This window comes from Bos taurus, chromosome 7, assembly GCF_002263795.3.
Source record: "Bos taurus isolate L1 Dominette 01449 registration number 42190680 breed Hereford chromosome 7, ARS-UCD2.0, whole genome shotgun sequence".
NCBI classification, from domain to species: Eukaryota; Metazoa; Chordata; class Mammalia; order Artiodactyla; family Bovidae; genus Bos; species Bos taurus.
In genome coordinates, this window is record NC_037334.1 from 75130645 (window position 1) to 75153716 (window position 23072).

The following is a 23072-nucleotide window of genomic DNA, read 5'->3' on the forward strand; positions in this document are numbered from 1 at the left end:
AATTTTTAGAACCATATTTAAATGTATTTTGCAATTTGTTAACTAGGTATCCACATTTTTATTCCACCACATAATCTGTTCCTCTGATTAAGTTGGCAACATCTGCTAGGATCCACAAAACGCAGCAAGAAGGTCACAGTTATTTCTCAAGATTCGAGAAATCTGGTCCACCTTTAGTGTAGTTTCCTGAGATTTCTGCTCCACTGAAGTCAAAACCAGGATTCTAAAAGACATGGAAAAAAAAAAAAATTCAGATAAAATTAAAAGGAAAAATATAAATAAGCCAAAAAGAAAATGGTAAAAAGATATAAACTGGCAACTGACAAAAAAGGAAATATATTAATAAATGGCCAATAAACATGAAAAGATATCCAATTTCACTGTAATCGCCAAAATGGAACCTAAAACTATGAGATTTTTTTCAATTTTCATATTTACAAATATTTAGAAGATTAGTATGCATATTATAATGTTCACAAGTGTATGGGCAAACATATTCTTTACCATCAGTATATAAACAGATTTTAATAATTAGCATTTTTTTGAGAGCTTATTATAGGCCAGGCAGGGTTCTAAGAGGTATATATATATATACACTAAAATATTCAATTCTCGTAACAGTCTTATAGAGGAAGTACTACCTCTGGCTTCAGTTGTTTAAGAGGCATTTTACTTATTCAACAAACATATATTAAGTTGCTACTGTTTAGAAGACACCATGAAAGGCATGCAGAATTTAAGAGTGAACAAAATAGACAAAAGATCCCTGTTCTGGTGTATATTCTAACAAGAGGACAAATAATAAACCCTAAGCTACCTGGTGCATGGGCCAGCACACTTTTTTGTGAAGAGTCAAGTAGTAAATATCAATACTTTAGGCACTGAAGGCCACATAGTCTCAGTCACGGCCAAGACTTAATTCTGCTGCTGCTATATAAAAGACAATACACAAACAAATGAGCATAGCTGTGTTCCGGTAAAACATTTCCTTCAAAAGCAGGCAGTGGGCTAGATTTGACTGCTGGCTATAGTTTGTCAGCCCCATGATGCAGTGTATTAAAAGTCAGTAAGTGTTATAGAAAAGAAAAAAGATGTAGGGTAAAGTAAGGAAAATGAGGAAATTAGAATATTCAAATAGGATCATCAAAATATGCTTCATTGAGAAATTGCTGGAAAACAGTGAAGAAATCAGGTAAACTTTGGGAAAAGAGCACTGCAGTCAAAAGGACAGAGAAGGAATGGTCAGGCATGTTTAATAAAAGGCAGAAATGCCAGCATGGCTAGAGCAGAATGAATGAGAGGGGCAGCAGCAGGACAGGAGATCAGAGACGTCAGGGAGGACCAGATGAGTCTGGGCCTTGTAAAAGACTTTGTCTTTTACTTGAGTGAAAGAGTTCTGAGAAGTAATATTGTCTGATTTACATTTTAAAAGGACTGCTCTAGCTGCTATTTTCACAAGACTGCAGCTTGGCAAGGGTAGAAGTAAAGAGAACAATTAAAAGGTCATTAAGAAACACTTTCCTGGTGGCACAGTGGATAAAAATCTGCCTGACCAATGCAGGGTTCACGAGTTCAATCCCTGGTCCGGGAAGATTCCACATGCCAAGGAGCAGTTGAGCCTGTGTTCTAGAGCCAGGAAGCCGCAACTACTGAGCCCATGGGCTGCAACTACTGAAGCCTACACACTCTAGGGCCTGCAAGTCCCAACTAAGGAGCTCCTGTGCTGCAACAACTGAAACCCGTGCATCCAGAGCCTGTGCTCTGCAGCAAGAGAAGCCACCGCAATGAGAAGCCAGTGCACTGCAACTAGAGAAGAGCCCCTGCTTTCTGAAACTAAAGAAAGCTGGTGTGCAGCAATGAAGACCCAGTTCAAGCCAAAAAGAAAACCGGGTAGGGGGAAGGTCATTAGACTAACCTAAGCAAGACTTTAAAGGTGGTCCAGATGAGAGTGGTGGTAGAATGGTGGTGATGTGCAGTCAAACTCTAAACATACCTAGAAGGCCGTGACAGTAAGGCTCCTGACAAGCAGGGTGTGAGACAAAGAGAAGAGTGGAGGATGATTCCCCAATGTTGTTCCATCAGAACAACCAGTTTCTATCAGATGAGATGAGAAGGCACAATAAATGTGTGAGGGAAATTAGGAAGTTCACTTGGATATGTTGAGTTGGATATGTCTGTTAAACAGCCAAGATGTTAAGTAAACAGCTGAATACGCAGTTCTGACATTCTGTAAAAAGTCTAGGCTAGAGACATACATTTGGGAATCATCATCATTTATGTAGAAATTATCTATCAAAACTTTAACAGTGCTTTGATCCAATAATTCTCCTAGATAGCTATGTTAAAGGAAAATGTGAGTATTTTCAGAGATGAAAGCACAAACTTTGTTTGAAATAGACACAGAGAAATCTAAATCTCATCAAAGAGGAAGAGCTAAGTAAAAATAATACACTTAAACTAGGAAACACTCTAAAGCAATTAAAAGGAATGAATTTTATCCACATATACTAGTACGGAAAGAGACCTAAGACATATTATTAAATGAAAAAGCTACATGATGATACATACTGTGTGATCCTCCACTTATATTAAAAAAAACAAAACAATAAACTCAATGTATTGAGATGAGAATGAGACAGAGATACCGAATGGGAGATACTAAAGGGCCTTTCACTTTTTTACACGACGTATGTACTGAGAGAATTTTTATCAGTTTATTCATGAACTACTGATGCAAACTAAATAAATTTAAACTTAGATATCACAGTGGTACAGATAAATTCCTCTGGGGCAGCAGGGGTGGGGTAGTGAGGTTAAATCCCTATATAGAAAGGCCAGTCAGTTTTCTAACCATTAAACTGAAAAAATTTATCTGAAGAATGCTAACAATTTTTTAAAATGACGTTTGAGTTTTGATTTCAAGTAATAATTATTCTATGAGTTTAAGATGTTTAACTACACATATTCTTCAACTGATCTGACTTACTTCTTTCTGAAATCTCTCTAATGTAAGTTTTCTCTGCATTTGGTCTTGCACCCAAGGGTCAGCTGCATAATCAGATTCTAGAAGAGAAGTCCAACAATTTGCTGCATCTCTCTTCGTCTTTGTAAGAACAATACGGACCATTTTTCTATCCTCTAAACAAACAAACAAAAATCACAAAGAAATCAAAGTTCATCATTAATTTATATTTTCAGAAACCTAATTAGGAAATGTTGACATACAATTGTTTTCAATACATTCCTTTACTATAGCTTACAAAGTTGCAAATCTACAGCAGGGGGAAACATACTAATTTCCAAGACAAAATTAACTTTTAAAAAGATTCTAAGAAATGTAATAGATTACCCTTACCCAGAGTCCATGTTCCCTCATCAGCTATTGTAGAGTCAAAGAGTTTGCCCTGAAAAATAAACATATGAGGTACTAAAAGAAATTCCATTAATTTTCATAAAGTTTTCCGGATTTAAGACTTCCCTTATTTCCTATCTAATCTACATATAACTACTTAATTTGTTTAGAGTAGGGAGAACAAATTTTCTACCATTTCAACACATCGATAGGTGGCCAACCCTAAGTTCCTGCCTAGCGAGTAAAAGAGAACCTAGTTTACACGATGGAGTATATACTACAGTAAAGAACACAGAGCACTCTACAAAAAGATCAGGGCTCCTTAATTTTTAGAAGATGAAGAACTACTACTGATTGGTCAAATGTGATGTCAACATCTGAAGTGTGTTAACTTTACCAATAAACTACAAAAAGAACTCTCCTACAGATATTAAGGAAAAATATCTTAATATAAACTTTAAAAAAAACTGGTTCAATCTCTTTGTAAGGCAGTTTAGCATTAAAAGAAAAAAAAAAATGAAAGCACACACATTCGTATATACCTATGATGTCAGATGAGTTGTGACTGATTTTTCAGAAACTCTTGTTTTAAGAAAGAACTAAGTAAAATATAAGTTTAAAAGAGACTGCACCTGCTCAAATCCAATTTGATTTGTTGCTACTTACCAAATTTTAGCTTTCGGAAATGAAATTAACATGTCACATTAAAAAAAGAAAACAGTCTCTTCAGATGTCAATTCAGGGGGTGGGGCGGGGGGGTGTATGAATACTACTTGTATAAATGTACCTAAAATCCTAAAGACAGAGTTATTGCCAAATTCCCTGCTGCTGCTGCTAAGTCCCTTCAGTCGTGTCCAACTCTGTGCGACCCCATAGACGGCAGCCCACCAGGCTCCCCCGACCCTAGGATTCTCCAGGCAAGATTCTGGAGTGGGTTGCCATTTCCTCCTCCAATGCATGAAAGTGATGTCGCTCAGTCGTGTCCGACTCTTCACCACCCCATGGACTGCAGCCCACCAGGCTCCTCCGTCCATGGGATTTTCCAGGCAAGAGTACTGGAGTGGGGTGCCATTGCCTTCTCCGCCAAATTCCCTAGGTTACTGCAATTACTAAAGTAAATTTGAAATGTAATTTGAAATCACCATTCAGTAAATTATAAATAGCACAACTATTCAGAAAGGTCATCAAGAGCCAAGCTGACATAAATCAGTGTCTTTCACATAAATCTTCCTTTTCTGAGACACTCAAAACACTTTCATATTAAGATAATAATAGGAACATGTAGTGCAAGCTTATTACATATTAGTTATTACCTACTCCAAGCTCTTCACTCATAGATACCATGCTACTTTTAAAATGATCCTATGAGAAAGGTACTATAATTATCCCACTTTAGGGATGAAGGCTTAGAAAATGAATAATCTCTTGCCCAAGGTTACAACTGGGAAAATGGCCAAGCCAGGTATACTCTCAAGCAGTCTCCCTTCACCATTACACAACACTGCCATCAAATATCTGGGGCTTCTAAGCTGAAGAAGAAATCTAACTTCAAGTTAACTGAATTAAACTATACATTTTAACAAGGAAGAAATGGGTCCCAGACCCAAAGGATACTGATAAGAATAAAAGGGATATCCATTACTTTCTTCACAACTTCTTGACCACTGGCTTGAACACTCCACAAACTTACAGAATTTTTCCAATTTTAGATGAGAAAATAAATCAACGGACATCACTTCCAAATCCTCAACCCAACATCTTTATTTTCGTTTTTCATTTCCTATAACCTCCTATATATTTATTGATTTAATTATGCCTCCCTGCGTAAAGGAACAGTATCTGGCTCGTTCACCGCGGTCCTCCCAGCACCAAGATCAGTGCCTGGAGGTACAGATGTCAAAAAATATTTGTTTTCCTTCAACGATCTAGTTAGGCAGTTCTCAGTGAAGACCCGCAGAGGAGTTTCATTTGGCTTACAAACAAAGCAAGGTAAACTGGCTAGTTTCATGCCAACTTCAAACAACGAACGGCCCTGAGGTCAGGGGCTCCGACCAGGCCAAAATCAGGGCAATCTTATTCACCCTTCGGCCAGCCAGAGAGGCCTAACGGCCTTCCAGTAATCTTTCCATGGAAACCATGAACTTGAGGACTCCGGAATTTGGGGAGGCCGGGAAGAAAATGAGCACAAGCCCCGACCTAGCCGCTACCTTGAGGATCTCGCGGCCACCCACGGCCAGCGCTACATGCCGGCTCTGCAGGCCGCACTGGATATCCTGGGCGCGAGTGCCTGGCGGCACCTGAACTTCAATGAACACCTCCTCCAAGGTCTGGTACCACTGGCCCCACGGCGTTCCGCACGGAACCACCCCACTGCGCTCCTCAAACGGGGCTGACATACTCCAGTCGCCTCCCGGAAGCGGTGGCACCGAGCAAGCAGAGTTCACGCCCGGAATCCCCGCCTTGAGCCACACCCCGGCTGTCTCCGCTCGGGTCACTGCACATGCGCAGAAATGTAACCTGCGGTCTCCGCTTGAGTGCGCGTTTCCCTTTCAGTTGGCCATTGAGGAGGCCGACAGGACCCAGGTTTAAGGAACTGAAATCCAGAAAAGTTCGCATCTAAGGAACGATGGAAGAGGGGTGGACTCAGAGAAGTTAGAATTCATTACACTGCCACCAATATGACGTCAAAAGCGACGGAAAACTCGCTGGTGTGAACTGCGCTTGCGCAAACGCGGCTAATGCGTAGTTACAATTGAGTAACGCCAGTACTGATTGGACCAGTGAGCGAGAGGAGACAGTAGTAGCCTCCTATTGGATGGTGGCCTAAACGGGTCAAGTAATGTAACGCAGCGAGAGCCGAGGATGCAAGCTTTTTGGTCTTTGGCGTTCCGATTGGCTGACGTCGGTGGGCGGGAGTTAAGTGGGGCGATTTGAATTTGAAGCCAACAGGCCTAAACAACCCGCAGGATAGTAGCCGTAGACCGGTAGAGATCTTCGGTTTTGCGGAGCTGGTCGTCAGCATGTCCTTCCCTAAGGCGCCCCTGAAACGATTCAATGACCCTTCTGGTGCGTACGGGAAAAAGTGCTGGGGAACAGGATATGCTCTCACGCCCCTTGTCCTGCTTGGGTTCCCTTCATCAGAGGCAAATAGGCGATTTTTACGGCTGGGATGGGGCTCGTTAAATCGATCCATTTTCCTGAAACACATGCTAAACATTTAGTACTTGCCAGGCACTATTGAGGTTAAGGATATAACAGTGAGCGAAGCAAAGTCTCTGCTCCATGGAGGTTAATTCAGTTGGAGAATGCAGCCAATATACAATTAGTGCTGTGGAGAAGCTAAAGCCAAGGGAAGGGAATAGGAATTAGGAAGCATTGGTAGCTGTTGATCAAGTCCGGAGTCCTCACTTGTATATATGTGTGCGTATATACACATACATATATTTTACTATTGCTTTTGGTGTGGACTTGTGAATTTCTTTTGAATGTCCCATTCAGGCGTAAAAGAAGAAAGATTGGTAAAGGCAGTTTATAGGTATAAAATTATGGCAGTAGCACTTACTGAAAACACTATAGATGAAGTAAAGGGAGCAATTCCCCCAAATCCGTAATATTCATTATTTTATCCATAAAAGAATGGAAGCTTACATTTGCTCACTGTCATACAACTGAACTGGCAGAACAGGGGCCTGAAACCAGGCCTGCATGAATCCATCCTGTGCTCCTGAGCCCAGTGGATGCTAACTGTATTCAGGGACTGTGCTAAGGTCTTCCTTACTGGGTCTGGTTTATTCTTTCCAACAGCCAGGGGAGGCGTGTACAATTGTTCTCATTTTACAGGTGAGGAAACTAAGGGGGGTTGTAACTACTGAGCAGCCTGCAGGTGACAGAACTTAACATCACAGCTCATGATTTATCCATTATAATGTACACTTTTTAAGTCTCTCATTACATCTTAATTTCTGTCAAATAACATACAAACGGAAATGAGCATCACCCTGCTCACAAAGGAAGGCCAGTGAAGAATTGGATCAACACAAGCTTATTTTTTAACTAAAGACTTAAGGACCATATAATTTGTCAAACATTCAAAGAACTACTCTAAGTTATGTCATTGTGTCCTTTTAGGAGATTTGTTTGCTTTATAATATATTGAACTGGTTTTGACAATTACATAAAACTTTAGGCTCACAGCTTTATTAATAATAAGTGACCATTTATTTGATGCTTAGTGTGTGTATTAGGCACTGCAATGATTTTATGTTACTCCAGTAATTCAAACAACCAAAGTATGAGGTAGATACTATTTTTTTAGCCCTGTTTCATGAATGAAGAACAGTCTCACATAGAAATAACTTTCCAAGGGTCTTAAAGTTAGATTGGAAAAGGAGAGAGTATAATGTTCTTATTCATCATCTTCTCCCTGTGGCTACAAAGTACCTGGCCCATACTGTTATCATACCAGATTTACTATTGCTTTTGGTGTGGACTTGTGAATTTCTTTTGAATGTCCCATTCAGGCGTAAAAGAAAAAAGATTGGTAAAGGCAGTTTATAGGTATAAAATTATCATACCAGATTGACAGACAAATCTGGATTTGAACCCTAATCTAACTGATTACTATACAAAACTCTGTTCCCAATCCTACATCCCCAGGGACTTTCTGTTTTCTCTGCCACACTACCAAACTCTACCTTGAGGTAAATACTGAGGGTAGGGATGTGATTGAGACTGTCCCTAACTTCAAGCAGTTTTGTCTAAGGTGGGAGATGGATAAGTACATTAGTATAGGCCATTACAAAACTGCAGGAAGTTCTGCAATAGGAATAGTACGTGCAAGCTGCTATGGAATGGAGGTTCTAGCTTGATGTGGGCATTTGGAGAAAATGGAAGAGGTGACATCCAGACTGAGATCTAAAGTAATTAAGAGCCAGATCTCAAGTCATCTTTGCATAAGTACATGGAAATACCTTTGATCTGAGACTCTAGTTACATGAGGTTATACAGCATAAATTGCTGGAACATAGAAATACAGTCTAGTGTAGTTTGTACTTTGCATAGCATGGCTTTATAGATTTCCTAATGTACTGATATTAGACACAGATGGATCATCACTAAATTTTTATTCCAAGCTAAATCTTCAGGGCTAGACATTTTTAGTAGCATAATTTCTAAAATCTCAGTGACTCTCTTTGAATAGATTTGATTCCAAATATTTTATTTCTTAATTCAGTTCTTACTAACAGCTGTGTTTCTTGTTCTGACATGTTCATCTCAAGACTGGACATGTCCATCCCAAGACTGTCTTTGTTGTTTGCTGAGTTGTCTGTGTTCCTTTGACCTAACTGAAATAAATATCACTGGGAAGATAATGATACTGTTCTTCACAGAGAGGCCTACTTTATAATATCAAATGTGCTAATTTTACATTTGAAAATGAAGCATTTAAAAAAAATGTATTAGAGTATAATTGATTTACAATGTTGTGTTAGTTTCAGGTGTGCAGCATAGTGATTCAATTATACATATATTTATAGGTTTTCAGATTCTTTTCCTATATAGATTATTACAGAATATTGAGTAGAGTTTCCTGTGCTATATAATAGGTCTTTGTTGGAGATCTGTTTTATATATAGTATTATGTGTATGTTAATCCCAAGCTTCTAATTTATCCCTCCTCTCCACATTTCCCCTTTGGTACATGTTTGTTTTTGAAATCTGTTTCTGTTTTGTGAATAAGTTACTTTATGTCATTTTTTTAATTAGAAAAGAAATTTATTAATGTATTTTTACATTTATGCTACTCACTTTACTATTACTTTTTTTAATTGAAGTATAGTTGATTTATGATATTGTGTTAGTTTTACGTGTACAGAAAAGTGACTCAATTATATTTTTTCTGACTTATTTTCTATTATAGGTTATTATAAGATAGTGAATATAATTCCCTGTGCTGTACAGTATATCCTTGTTGTTTATCTGTTTTATGTCTAGTGGTTTGTATGTATTAATCCCATACTTATAATTTATCCCTCTACCTCCTACACTTTTGTAACTGTAAGTTTGTTTTTTGTGTTTGTGAATCTGTTTCTGCTTTGCATATGGATTCATTTGTATTAATTTTTAGATTCCACATATAAATGATATATGATTTTTGTAAAACATGTTAACATGTAAGTCACATTAGATGAGATTTTAATGTTTTATTTTTCTTCTAGGATGTGCACCATCCCCAGGTGCTTATGATGTTAAAACTTCAGAAGTATTGAAAGGACCAGTATCCTTTCAGAAGTCACAAAGATTTCAAAAGCAAAAAGGTAATGGATCCCAAAATAGAATAATGGTTATATGATCTTGTAAATTTTGAAGTTAAGGATAACATTATTTAAATTTAAAGATGCTATAACATTTCTAAAAATATGAAGCTACAACTATATTTAAATTTTCTTAATTGATAGATATACAAAAGGGTCGACTTCTGAATAACACTTTTATCATTACACTGTCATATAACCAGAAAAATTAAGTAAGACACTCACATAGACATGTAGTTTTCCTTTTGGTAATTACATTAATCCTCTTGGAGAATATTAGAGGGAATATTAGGAAAATCAAGAAAGTGTTAAAATGTGTAAAGAAATGTGTCATTTGTGCAACTAAGTACTTGAAAATGTACAATCAAGAAAACAATAATTTTATATTGCTTCACTAATAGTTTCTATAAGGAATTTGGGAATTGGTATTTTGTCTGTACTTCAAACACGTAAGCACGAAACATGATCTGTACAATTCATTTTATAGCAGAATCACAACAAAATCTTAACGTTGACAAAGAAACTACCTTGCCTGTTTCAGCAAGAAAAGTCAAGACTTCAGGATTAAAGGTGAGGTGCCCTTATATTCTAGCTGGTTCATCAACTGTATCATAAAAACATTTCTGAAAGGTATTATATTTGACTAGAGTAAGTTCAGTTTATAAATTAAGGTAATCAATAAATCTATAAATGAGTAAAACATTATCATTGGAACTCTAGTAAGTTTTACTTATCAGCCTATGTCATTACTAAATATATTGTGTTTAAATGTACCCTTAGTTCAGAATTACAAAATGGTCTCCACTTCTCAGTCATTCCTATAGATGGATAAGCTATATAATACCTAGTGAGCCCTTAAAAATTATGTAATGCTTTGATTTTTTGAGTTATCATGATTTGACTTTACAAAGTAAGGGGAGGGTAAATATTGATGAAGGAAAAGAAAAAACCATTCTAATGTCCACAAGGGTTTGCCATTCAGAAACTGCCACGGAGTGGGAGGAGATTAAATCCTTAATATCTTTATGTTAGGACTTGTGCAGGAGTGTACTGTTACTGTTTCCGTTAGTTCATAAAGCAAGTTGTACTTTCTTAATGACTTGTACAATTTGGTATTTAAATGTGAAAAAGATTCAGAGTTGGGAAAGAGTTCCCAAGCTCTTTGGTTAGAAAACCAAAGCTATAAGCTAAGCTTATTCTTGTTTATTCACTTGACAATTACCTAAATCTCTTATTCTATTAAAAAAAAAAAAAAAACAAAACTGTGGTTGTCCAGTATGAAAGTGGTAAACCACATGTAGCTACTTAGCACTTGAAAATGAAAAATTAGATTTTTAGCATTATTTGATTTTAATTAAGTCTGAATTTGGCAATAAGGGGTTCATGATCTGAGCCACAGTCAGCTCCCAGTCTTGCTTTTGCTGACTGTATAGAGCTTCTCCATCTTTGGCTGCAAAAAATATAATCAATCTGATTTCGGTGTTGACCATCTGGTGATGTCCATATGTAGAGTCTTCCCTTGTGTTGTTGGAAGAGGGTGTTTGTTACGACCAGTGCATTCTCTTGGCAAAACTCTTAGCCTTTTCCCTGCTTCATTCAGTATATCAAGGCCAAATTTGCCTGTTACTCCAGGTGTTTCTTGACTCCCTACTTTTGCATTCCAGTCCCCTATAATGAAAAGGACATCTTTTTTGGGTGTTAGTTCTAGAAGGTCTTGTAGGTCTTCATAGAACCGTTCAACTTCAGCTTCTTCAGCATTACTGGTTGGGGCATAGACTTGGATTACTGTGATATTGAGTGGTTTGCCTTGGAAACAAACAGAGATCGTTCTGTCGTTTTTTGAGATTGCATCCAAGTACTTCATTTCGGACTCTTTTGTTGACCATGATGGCTACTCCATTTCTTCTAAGGGATTCCTGCCCGCAGTAGTAGATATAATGGTCATCTGAGTTAAATTCACCCATTCCAGTCTATTTTAGTTTGCTGATTCCTGGCTGGTTTTAGAAAAGACAGAGGAACCAGAGATCAAATTGCCAACATCCACTGGCTCATAGAAAAAGCAAGAGAGTTCCAGAAAAACATCTATTTCTGCTTTATTGACTATGCCAAAGCCTTTGATTTTGTGGATCACAATAAACTGTGGAAAATTCTTCAAGAGATGGGAATACCAGACCACCTGACCTGCCTCTTGAGAAATCTATATGCAGGTCAGGAAGCAACAGTTAGAACTGGACATGGAACAACAGACTGGTTCCAAATAGGAAAAGGAGTATGTCAAGGCTGTATATTGTCACCCTGCTTATTTAACTTCTATGCAGAGTACCTCATGAGAAACACTGGGCTGGAAGAAGCACAATCTGGAATCAAGATTTCCGGGAGAAATATCAGTAATCAATCAATCTCAGATATGCAGATAACACCACCCTTATGGCAGAAACTGAAGAGGAACTAAAGAGTCTCTTGATGAAAGTGAAAGAGGAGAGTGAAAAAGTTGGCTTAAAGCTCAACATTCAGAAAACTAAGATCATGACATCTGGTCCCATCACTTCGTTGGAAATAGATGGAGAAACAGTGGAAACAGTCTCAGACTTGATTTTTGGGGGCTCCAAAATCACTGCAGATGGTGATTGCAGCCATGAAATTAAAAGACCCTTACTCCTTGGAAGGATGACCAACCTAGGTAGCATATTGAAAAGCAGAGACATTACTTTGCCAACAAAGGTCTGTCTAGTGAAGGCTATGGTTTTTCCAGTAGTCATGTATGGATGTGAAACTTGGACTGTGAAGAAAGCTGAGTGCCGAAGAATTGATGCTTTTGAACTGTGGTGTTGGAGAAGACTCTTGAGAGTCCCTTGGACTGCAAGGAGATCCAACCAGTCCATTCTAAAGGAGATCAGTCCTGGGTGTTCTTTGGAAGGAATGATGCTAAAGCTGAAACTCCAGTACTTTGGCCGCCTCATGCAAAGAGTTGACTCATTGGAAAAGACTCTGATGCTGGGAGGGATTAGGGCAGGAGGAGAAGAAGATGACAGAGGATGAGATGGCTGGATGGCATCACCGACTCGATGGACATGAGTTTGAGTGAACTCTGGGAGTTGGTGATGGACAGAGAGGCCTGGCGTGCTGCAATTCATGGGGTCACAAAGAGTCGGACACGACTCAGCAACTGAACTGAACTGAATTTTAATTAATGTGTTATTAAAAACTGATATTCAGTTCAGTTGTACTTCCTACGTGTTTTTGGAATAACTTGGATATGTGAATCTACTTTTTCATCTCTATGTTTTGTGAAGTCTAAATATAGTTAGATATTAGAAATATCAACAGAATCAAGTATCAGTTTCTAACTACACAATTAAAATTAAATAATAATAAAATTAGCCACCACTAAACACCCTGCGTGCCACAACTAAGACTTGGCACAGCCAAATAAAGTAAATATTTTTAAAATAAATAAATATAGTTAGATATTTCTATTGAAAATTTAGCACTTGAATTGATATGTACTAGAAGTATAAAATGGGCTTTCCTAGTAGCTCAGTGGTAAAGAATCCACCTGCCAATGCAGGAGATACAGGTTCGATTCCTGGATCGGTAAGATCCCTTGGAGAAGGAAATGCAACCCACTCCAGTATTCTTTCCTGGGAAATCCCATGGACAGAGGAGCCTAGCAGGCTACAGTTCATGGAATCGCAAAAGACTACTTAAGGACACTATTAGCCCCTAAACAATAATATAAGTATAAAATATACAGCAAATTTTGAAGACTTAGTACCAAAAGTATAAAATATCTTGCTAATAATTTTATACTAATGACATGTTGAAATATACTTTTGATATTTTGGGTAAAGTGAAATGTGTTATTAAAACTTTTTCTTTTAAATATGGCTATCAGAAAATTTGAAAACATGTGCATGGCTTACATTATATCTTTATGGACAGCACTGATAGAAGCATCCTTTTTTAGAAATTGATGTAAATTTCTTGACTTGAATTTCTTGGATAAACAGTTCTGAAATTTTAAATTAATTGCAGAATTCCCAAACCAAAACTAAATTACATACAAGTTTGTGTTAAACTCCTACATAATAGGCCTTCAAGGAAGGCCTATTTCATTTTCTTGACCTTCCTAGAAAATGCCATCAGGTGGGAAATTAAACATGTGACAGGCCAACCGCCATGTTAGAAATATATAAAATGCATTTTGTTCAAGATGTTTATGACTTCTTCCATCTGTAGATGGAAAAGATAGATATTCTGTTTTTGGCCATTATCTCACAAAGACTGGTGAATATAAAAAGATATGTAAAAAACACATCTTACTGAGAATAAAGGCAATGAGTAGATTAGAATCAGTTTGTACTATTTCAGTTTTTCTTCATGTCTTTGCATTTGTTTTATTTTTTGTTTTGTGGATCTAGGTTTAAGTTGGTATCTCTTTTTAAAAGTCTTTTTTTTCTTCTGAGACAGTATAATAAAATACTCAGAATGTATTATTTAACACTAGAAAAGAAGACCTGTTATTTTCACTGAACTTGTTAGCAAAAGTCTAATCTATTGGGCTAAAAACATTCAAACCTGAAATATTTTAAGATTTGAAGAAACTTCTCCTTCATTGGCTAGATAAATCACCTACAAAATATTTACTAGATTTAATGAAATGTTTAAAATAGAAATTAATCTTTTAGAACCCTTAATCTTTCCTGACTACTAAAAATCAAAATTGGCTATGATATTTGTGGCACTTAAAGCTGATTGTTACTGTTCTTTGATTTTTAAATAGAAGGAATCTCAGAAGAATGATAAAGATTTGAAGATGTTGGAAAAAGAGGTGAGCAATACGTTTAAGTTACTGAAAAACATAGACAAGGATTCTGTTGCTGTTTGAGGGGTCAGATAATGAAACATATGTACCATCCAGACTGGTACCCACAGGGTAACCAATCGTTGGCTTGGATACCATATTGTAGACCTTGATTGTCAATGTAGTATACAGTTAGCATACTAAGGGAGGGATATAAGATCATCTATGTCATGAAAAACTGATAAGTAAAGCTCAGTATTTTAGTTTGTATGTGGATCAAATGTTTACCTTTCCTCATAGCATACACTATTCCTACATGCTAATCTCTGTGTTAAGATAGTAACTACCTAGAGAATTGCTTGGTAAGCATGAAATCGTAGCAGGTTAGTTGAATTGCAGTGGAGTTGTGCTAACTTAATGCATCTCTGCACTAAAGTATATCCTTTCTCAAGGATAAAATGACCAACTGCGTGTGTACTGTCCGATACGGTAGCCATTCACCACACGTGACTATTTAAATAAGATTAAGAATTCAGTTCCACTAGTCGCACTTCACCTGCTCAATAGGCACTTGTGGAGAGGGGCTACCACACTGAACAGTGCATTTCTACCGTAGAATAAATCTTTTTGAGCAAAACTAACCCTAAAAACCTGCTTACTTTTTTTTTTTTAACATATATGTATATGTGTGTGTATGTATATGGATGAGTACCATTGCTTTACAATGTTGTGTTTCCTCCGTACAACATAGTGAATCAGCTATGTGTATACACTTGTCCCTTCTCTCCTGAGGTTCCCTCCCATCCCACCTCTCTAGGTCATCACAGAGCCCTGAGCTGAACTCTCTGCTGTACAGCAGCTTCACACTAGCTATTTATAAAAAAACCTGTTTACTTCTGTAAGCAGGGCCAGGCAGGTCACTGCCAGCTTTGCTTTTCTGGCAGTCTTTTTTCTACATTTCCACTACTGACCAACTCTTTCTGGTAGACATATTAAAATTTTCCATTGATTACAGTTAAATGTTGGCTTAGGCCAGGAATATGTCAAGATAACTTTGAAAATCTCTGCCCTTGTTTCTCTGATCCTTTATTGTATCTATTTTAATAACATTAGCTATCATTTTATTGAGGACACATGCCTGTGATGTAGGGGTAAATACTTAGAGATTTAATAACTAAGTGTCTCTGGAGATAGCTGATAAGGGAGTGGCAGTTCCAGAGTTAGAACTAGTCATTTGTATCAGTTACTTAATCTTTTAGAATAAAAATTTTTTACAAATGCTGCTATATATTATTTAACCCCCCCAAGTATTTGTTGTTTGTTTGGGTAATTTGAATTAAATATCAACATTTAATTTAAAAGCAAAATTTCATGGAAAACAAACTTAGATTTCTGACTACTGTTGCAGAATAAAAAGATCTCACAGGACAATTTCTGTCTTCCCCTCCAGGGGAATCTACTAGGCTTGTGCAAGGTTGCCTTCTTTTTTTTTTTTTAATTATATTTTTTAATTGACGTATAATTGACTTAATGTTGTACAAATCTCTGCAGTACAGCAAAGTGACTTAGTTCTACACATTTTACACAAAAACATTCTTTTTTTTTTAACTTTTTTTTAATATTCTTTTCCATTGTGGTTTATCCCAGGAGATCATACAGTTCCCTGTGCTATACAATAGGACATTGTTGCTTATCCATTCTAAAAGTAATAATAGGTTGCATCTACCTGGGTTGCCTTCTTTAGATGTCGCATTTGCTGTCAGTCCTCACCTGGCTCTTTTATATTGTCTACTTGGTCATGTAGGCATTTGAGTTTACAAACCCTTCTTTATACTTCTTTAACTGAAAAAAGTGTGATGTAGATAGTCTTAAATGTTCTTTTTTCTGCTTTATAGTACTATGCTATGGACATTGATTGTAAACCAATAATGTAAGAATAAAGACTCTTACAGTTGGGAATCTTAAATCTCCTTCAGTTCCTAGCATCTAGTTCACAGTCATATATGTAAGTGGTGCTTGATATATTTTTAGTTAAGTATTATTGGCTTAGAATACTGAGATAAGTTTGAATACAAAGCCAGTAAGAGTAGAGAATGCTTTTTTTTTTTTTTTTTTAATTCCCCGCCCCTAGAGAATGCTTTTTATGTGACTTAATATAGCTGTGCTTTCCTGATACTTTTATACCGAGCATAAAGTCTATTTTGAAGTGAAGTGAAAGTGACTCTTTGCGACCCCATGGACTTTACAGTCCATGAAATTCTCTAGGCAAGAATACTGGAGTGGGTAGCTTTACCTTTCTCCAGGGGATTTTCCCAACCCAGGGGTCAAACCCAGGTCTCCCACATTTCGGGCAGATTCTTTACTAGCTGAGCCACAGGGGAAGCCCAGGAATACTGGAGTGGGTAGCCTATCCCTTCTCCATCGGATCTTCCTGACCCAGGAATCAAAACTGGGGTCTCCTGCAATTGCAGGCTGATTCTTTCCCAACTGAGCTATCAGGGAAGCCATAAAGTGTATTGTGGTAAATGTTTTATATGCACTAGAAAAGAATGTAAATGCACTTGTTGGTTATAGTGGTCTATATACATCAATTAGTTCAAGTCATTTAATAGTTTTCTTCAAATCTATTATTTGTACTGATATTTTTGTGTGTTTATTAGTTCTGAGAAAGGTATTTTTAGACTTTCAGCTCTGTGGATTAATTTCTTTTTAATTCTGTCAGTTTTGACTTTGTATATTTGTTACAATATTACTGTTGTGCATGAAAATTTAAGATTATATCTTCTCTTAAAATAACCTTTTGACCATAAAATTTCTTTGTTACTAGTAATAATGTTTGCCTTAAGTCTGCTTTGTATAATATTAACTTAGCCATGCCAGCTTTCATTTATCTAATGTTTACATGGTAAACCTTTTCTGTTACCTTTATTGTCAGTCTGTCAGTCCTTAGATCATTTCCTTCAGCCTAAAGAATTTCCTTTAATATTTCTTGTTGTGCAGTTCTACTGTTGACAGATATTCTCAGCTCTTTTTTGCTTTTTCCCTCTGAAAAATGTCTGTATATCACCTTCATATTTAAAGGCTATTTTCATTGGGAATAGAATTTTATATTGGCAGATTTTCCCATACATTTTAAACATTTTATTATCTTCTGGCTTCCACATTTCCTGTTGACAAATAATGTGTTTTTTATTTTCGTTTTGGTTTTTACCCATTAGTTGCATCAGTATGATGGCTTGCTAATGCCTACCACACCCTACCCATAAGCCCTGTTCTGTTTTCCCAGAAATAAAGGTGTTTAGCATTTTAAGCTGTAATTTGAATTCCTATAATTAGAACTAGAGAAAAGAAGAACTTTTATAGGTAGCAATGCCTTAAAAGTAAATAAACAGTATAATTACACCTAGAAGTTTATGGCAGTTTGAATTCTCTGTTCTTAAAATGCTTACAGATTTTCAAGATGTGTCATAAAGTAAATATGATTGCTCAAACAGCTAAGACTATTGAAGAACATCATATCACAATCAGAGGTTTTTCTAGAACTTTAATGTTTTGATTATCATTAGTACCTAGTACTGGAGGAGAGCATGGAAACTCCGTGTAGTATTCTTGTTTGGAGAATCCCCATGGACAGAGGAGCCTGGCGGGCTACTGTCCATGGGGTCACAAAGAGTTGTACACAGCTGAGGGACTAAGAACAGCACAGGACAGCATCTAGTAACTGTATTGGCAGTAATACGGGAGTTATTCATTTCATCTCCTTGTTCCTGTCCAGATCCGGATTCTTGTGCAGGAGCGTGGAGCTCAGGACAGGCGGATCCAGGATCTGGAAGCTGAGGTGGAGAAGATGGAAGCAAAGCTAAACGCTGCCGTCAGGGAAAAAACATCTCTCTCTGCAAGTAATGCTTCACTGGAAAAACAGCTTATTGAATTAACCAGGACTAATGAGCTCCTAAAATCTAAGGTATTTGAACCTCATAATCTTTACAATTGAATAAAAAACAATTATTTTTTTTTTTTCCTCATAGAGCTGTTTGGGAATTTTAGGCCTAATTTAGTCATTTAACGTCAATAAATGTACATTAAATATTAAGCCACTCCCAATAGGAATTATTATTGCATCTTGTTTATTATGGTGCCTGGCACATAAGAGAATATAAACAATCATTTACTTTTTGTTTTAACATCTGACATTTTCTCACCCTCTTTCAAAGTCACTCCCAATTAGTAAGACCACTAATAACGTTTTAGAATTTACATCTAGAAGTATCTTTAAAGATCTTTCTCTGCAATAAATAATAGCATGATAGCAGGCCTCTGTCTTAAATCTCTTTGGGAATACAGTAGAAAATGAATAAATGTGTGGACTAAATATGCTCAGTAGATAAATTGTGTTTATCAATAAACTAATAGATCTTAAAGGACTTAACATGGTCATCCTCCTTTTTATAGAAGTGGCAGGAAGCTGTAAATCACCGTTCAGCTTAATAAGAATCTATTATTCAGGGCCTATAACATGCTGGGCTCTTTGCTTACAAAGGGAGTAAGGATGCATAAGAATTAAGCACAGGCAAGACAGATTCCTGAGCCTCACTTAGGGAGATTATCATTTATTAGGCCTGTGATGGACCCTGTAGTCTGCATATTTCGAAGTAGATGAAACAATGCAAATGCAGTTTGTTAAGCAAACACACTTGAATTAACCAATTTTTACAGACAAAACTCTGCAAAAATCTTGTTTTAGAGCCACACAGTAGACTTCCCAGCATATACAGATAAATAATCACTGAAGCTGATTTCAAAAGTAGACCAGAAAGTCACATAAAGGAAAAGGAGGGACAAGAATAGAAGTAGTATAAAGCCAGTAATCCTGGTGTGGGTTAAGGATACTTTTCTCTACTAAAGTATGTTGTAAGCAAATAGTAGTCTCTATAATAGATAGAATACTCAATACTTAAGTGATTTTTACACAACTTTAGTAGAAAATATTTCTCAATTTTTTATGTGTTTGCTCTACTCAGTTTTCTGAAGATAATAACCAGAAGAATTTGAGAATTCTAAGCCTTGAGTTGATGAAACTGAGAAACAAAAGAGAAACCAAGATGCGGGTGAGTGATACCTTAGGTAAGTTTTCTGGAGCTGGGGATCTGAACAAGTTCTCATTTCCTAAAACAGGTATTTCTGTTGTGTAGAGCATGATGGCTAAACAAGAAGGCATGGAGGTGAAGCTGCAGCTCACCCAGAAGAACCTCGTGGAGTCTCAGGAGAAAATAGTACAACTTGAGGGGAAACTGTGAGTGACTAAAAGAAAAGAGGTTACGTTGTGTAACCAGTTTTGTACTTGGCTTTCTTGGCTGGTTATTACTCCATACTCATCTCACTGCCTGCCTCTACTTGCCCTATTTCTCTTCCTAAGTAACAGCTGAACCCTAATCATTCCTCAACATTTTATGCTGAAAAGAAATATGAATGTATTATGTTTGTACATCTTCTGTATCAGTGTTGAGGAAAGGCACATAATCTTATGGAGGTTGTAATGAGACTGAAACTGAGAAGCATTGATACAGGAAGCTATGAATAATTTACAATCCTAGACTTCTTTTAATTACTCAACTGTAATTTGCATACAGTAACATGCAGAGATCGTAAGTATTCATTTTAGTGACTTGACAATTGTGTACTCCTATGTAACCACCACCCAAACAAGATAGAGAACACTGTCATTCCCTCAGAAAGTCCCCTCGTGCTCCTTCCTGCTCCCTGTTCCTCCCCACAGTTACCCCCCACCCCTGCACCCACTTTCTGACTTCCATCATTGTAAGTTAATTTGACCTTTTTGGGGATATTTATCATCACATGCATGCACATATGTATATATGTGGCTTCTTTTTTTTTTTTTCCTGGACATGCTGCACATCTTGCAGGCTCTTAGTTCCCTGACCAGGTCTCAAACCCATGCGCTTTGTATTGAAAGTGCAGAGTCAAGATTCATCCATATTGTGTGTATTACATGTTTCTTTCATTTCTGAGTAGTATTCCACTATACGAATATACCTCCATTTGTTCATTACTCTCCTATTGATCAGTACTTGGGTTTCCAATTTTTGACTATTGTCAATAAGACTACTATATTTACCTTTTTGTAGACAAAGGTTTTTGTCTCTCTGAGTAAGTATCTAGGAGTGGAATTTCAAGGTCATAGTATGTACGTATGTTTTCTATGTTGTTTGTTTTGTTGTTTATTTATTTATTTGGCTGTGCCATGTCTTAGTTGCAGCATGCAGGATCTTTAGTTGTGACATGTGGGATCTAACCTGGGCCAGGGATTGAACCTGGGCCTTCTTTATTGGGAGCATGGAGTCTTAGCCACTGGATCACCAGGGAAGTCCCATGTAATGCTTTTTCAAAAGCTCAAAGAGTTTATACAATTTTACACTCCCACTTCACAATGCATGATGGTTCCATTCATTCCATATCCTCACCAATATTTGTCCTGGAGGCAGGCATGGCAACCCACTCCAGTATTCTTATCTGGAGAATCCCATGGACAGAGGAGCCTGGTGGGCTATAGTCCATAGGGTTGCAAAGAGTCAGACACGACTGAATCGACTTGACAGTCATATATGCACTGATATTTGTCAGCCTGTCTGATTTCAGCCTTTCTAGTGGATGTAAAATAGTATATCATCTATGTTTTCAATTTGTTGCTGTTAATGTCAGACATCTTTTTTATGTGCTTATTGACCATTCATATATGTCCTTTCGTAAGACATCTACTAAAGTCCCTTGCCCCTTTGTCAATAAGTAACCGAATAAAAGGCAGCCTGGAAGAAAGGCTTTGAAGCACACAAAATTCTATTTTGTATGTGTGGTGGGTGGGGATTCTAAGAAAGCTACAGGAAAGGTGGTTTCTAATACACTCAGAGTGTTACAGATCTATAACTGTATATAGACTCTCATCATCATAATCCTTTTGTCAGAATATATTTGGAAAGCTTTCTCACTTAAAAAATAAACAATAAACTTGAGCCTCCTACTTGCATAAATTGTCAACGTGAGCGGTCACACAAACTAATGGTTAGGAGTTTAGAACCTAGAGTCAGCCTGCCTGAGAGAACAGTATCTGGCACAGAGTAAGCATCTCTGTAGAGTAAGCTTACTCTGTACCAGAATGAGGCTTACCCTGTACCAGAGATGCTTACTCTGGTACAGAGTAAGTATGATTATTGTGTATATTAATGTATGCATTTTTTTTTTAGTGTTTCAATAGAGAAGGAAAAGATTGATGAAAAATCTGAAACAGAAAAGCTCTTAGAATACATTGAAGAAATAAGGTAATATGAAGAGTAGTTTTTGGACTTTGTTTTATTGAAGTGCGATGAATACATCATTTTCATCTCTTTTCATTTAATGTTGCCTCTGCTTAAATAGATGTGCTCTTCAATATAATTTGTTTTAATGCAGTTGTGCATCAGATCAAGTGGAAAAATACAAGCTAGATATTGCCCAGTTAGAAGAAAATCTGAAAGAGAAGAATCATGAAGTTTTAAGCCTTAAGCAGTCTCTTGAGGAAAATATTACTATATTGTCTAAACAAATAGAAGACATGAAGTCTAAATACCAGGTGCTTGAAGAAGAAAAAGGTATTCTACTGTCTATAGTACTATTTTCTTTAGATAAATACTACCTATGATAGTTTTTAAAAGTACTGATATGTTATAGCAACTTTAAATAATTACATAAACAACAATGAAAATTTTGTTTTATGCCTGGGAATTTTTATCTTTTATGATACTTGTTATCTGTTTATTTGACTATATTGCTTATCTTGGTTGAAATATATACATTTGACCTCCTCATTGGGTAGCCATTTAAAATTGGTAGATACATAGAGCTAGGTTTGAGGATTTTATTATATAACGTATATACTGTTTTATATGTAATAATGACAGGAACTTCAGAATTTTTTTTCCCTCTTTGAAAGTACTTGACCTCTATGTGTGTGTGTGAGTGTGTGTGTGTGTGTGTGTGTGTGTGTGTGTGTGTGTGTGTTCGTCACTCAGTCGTGTCCGACTCTTTGTGACCCCATGGACTATAGCTCACCAGGGTCGTCTGTCCATGGAATTCTCCAAGCAAGAATATTGGAATGGATTGCCATTCCCTTCTTCAGGGGACCTTCCCAACCCAGGGATCGAACCTGGGTCTCCCGCATTGTGGGCAGATTCTTTATGCTCTGAACCACCCTGGGAAGCTGGGTTTTTCAAAGGTAATATTAGTATCTAACTACACCATTGTTAATATTTTTCCTTTTCTAGAAGACCTCATCAATAGGAACAGAGAACGGGACGAAAATCTAAATTCTGAGATACAAAGCTTAAAAGAGAGGTCTATTCTTGAAAAACAAGAACATGAAGAGCTACAACAAAAAGTATTGCAAATGGATTCACTTCTGCAACAAGAGAAGGTAGTTTACAATATTAAAAAAGCCTAGTGCTTCTCTTATGTCATACATTTCCCTGTGTATCAGAAAACCTTTAAATTGTATATATCCTTTGATCCAACAATTCTACTTTTAGATTCTTATCCTGAGGAAGTAATCATG

At 36.9% G+C, this 23072-nt stretch overlaps 2 protein-coding genes across 3 annotated transcripts in view; one reads left to right on the forward strand and one right to left on the reverse strand.

The window, feature by feature from the left end:
- Nucleotides 1-24: 24 nt before the first annotated feature.
- Nucleotides 25-5963, reverse strand: NUDCD2 (NudC domain containing 2). Its single transcript, NM_001040553.2, has 4 exons — nucleotides 5560-5963; nucleotides 3356-3404; nucleotides 2987-3138; nucleotides 25-223 (listed from the first exon to the last, which is right to left on the reverse strand). Exons 1-4 carry the CDS (start codon nucleotides 5746-5748, stop codon nucleotides 140-142), a joined length of 474 nt encoding a protein of 157 aa, NP_001035643.1. The 5' UTR covers nucleotides 5749-5963; the 3' UTR covers nucleotides 25-139.
- Nucleotides 5964-6314: 351 nt separating this feature from the next.
- The window catches only part of HMMR (hyaluronan mediated motility receptor), a 33667-nt gene continuing 16909 nt past the window's right edge, over nucleotides 6315-23072 (forward strand). The window contains exons 1-10 of one of the 2 annotated variants that reach the window (XM_005209695.5): nucleotides 6315-6418; nucleotides 9571-9669; nucleotides 10154-10236; nucleotides 14450-14497; nucleotides 18246-18434; nucleotides 19492-19578; nucleotides 19663-19763; nucleotides 21730-21804; nucleotides 21935-22113; nucleotides 22786-22934. In XM_005209695.5, coding sequence (XP_005209752.1) covers nucleotides 6373-6418; nucleotides 9571-9669; nucleotides 10154-10236; nucleotides 14450-14497; nucleotides 18246-18434; nucleotides 19492-19578; nucleotides 19663-19763; nucleotides 21730-21804; nucleotides 21935-22113; nucleotides 22786-22934 — 1056 coding nt within the window. In that variant the 5' untranslated portion in view covers nucleotides 6315-6372. The remainder of the gene's footprint in view (nucleotides 6419-9570; nucleotides 9670-10153; nucleotides 10237-14449; nucleotides 14498-18245; nucleotides 18435-19491; nucleotides 19579-19662; nucleotides 19764-21729; nucleotides 21805-21934; nucleotides 22114-22785; nucleotides 22935-23072) is intronic. The other variant, NM_001206621.1, reaches the window with a different exon arrangement.

Bases quoted from the DNA above. Each gene is read 5' to 3' on its own strand.
- NUDCD2 (NM_001040553.2), bottom strand. From the start codon at position 5,748: ATGTCAGCCCCGTTTGAGGAGCGCAGTGGGGTGGTTCCGTGCGGAACG. The intron at 3,405-5,559 runs GTAGCGGCTAGG...TTTATTTTTCAG, and splicing joins GTGGCCGCGAGATCCTCAAG to GGCAAACTCTTTGACTCTAC. The intron at 3,139-3,355 runs GTAAGGGTAATC...TTGTTTGTTTAG, and splicing joins TGAGGGAACATGGACTCTGG to AGGATAGAAAAATGGTCCGT.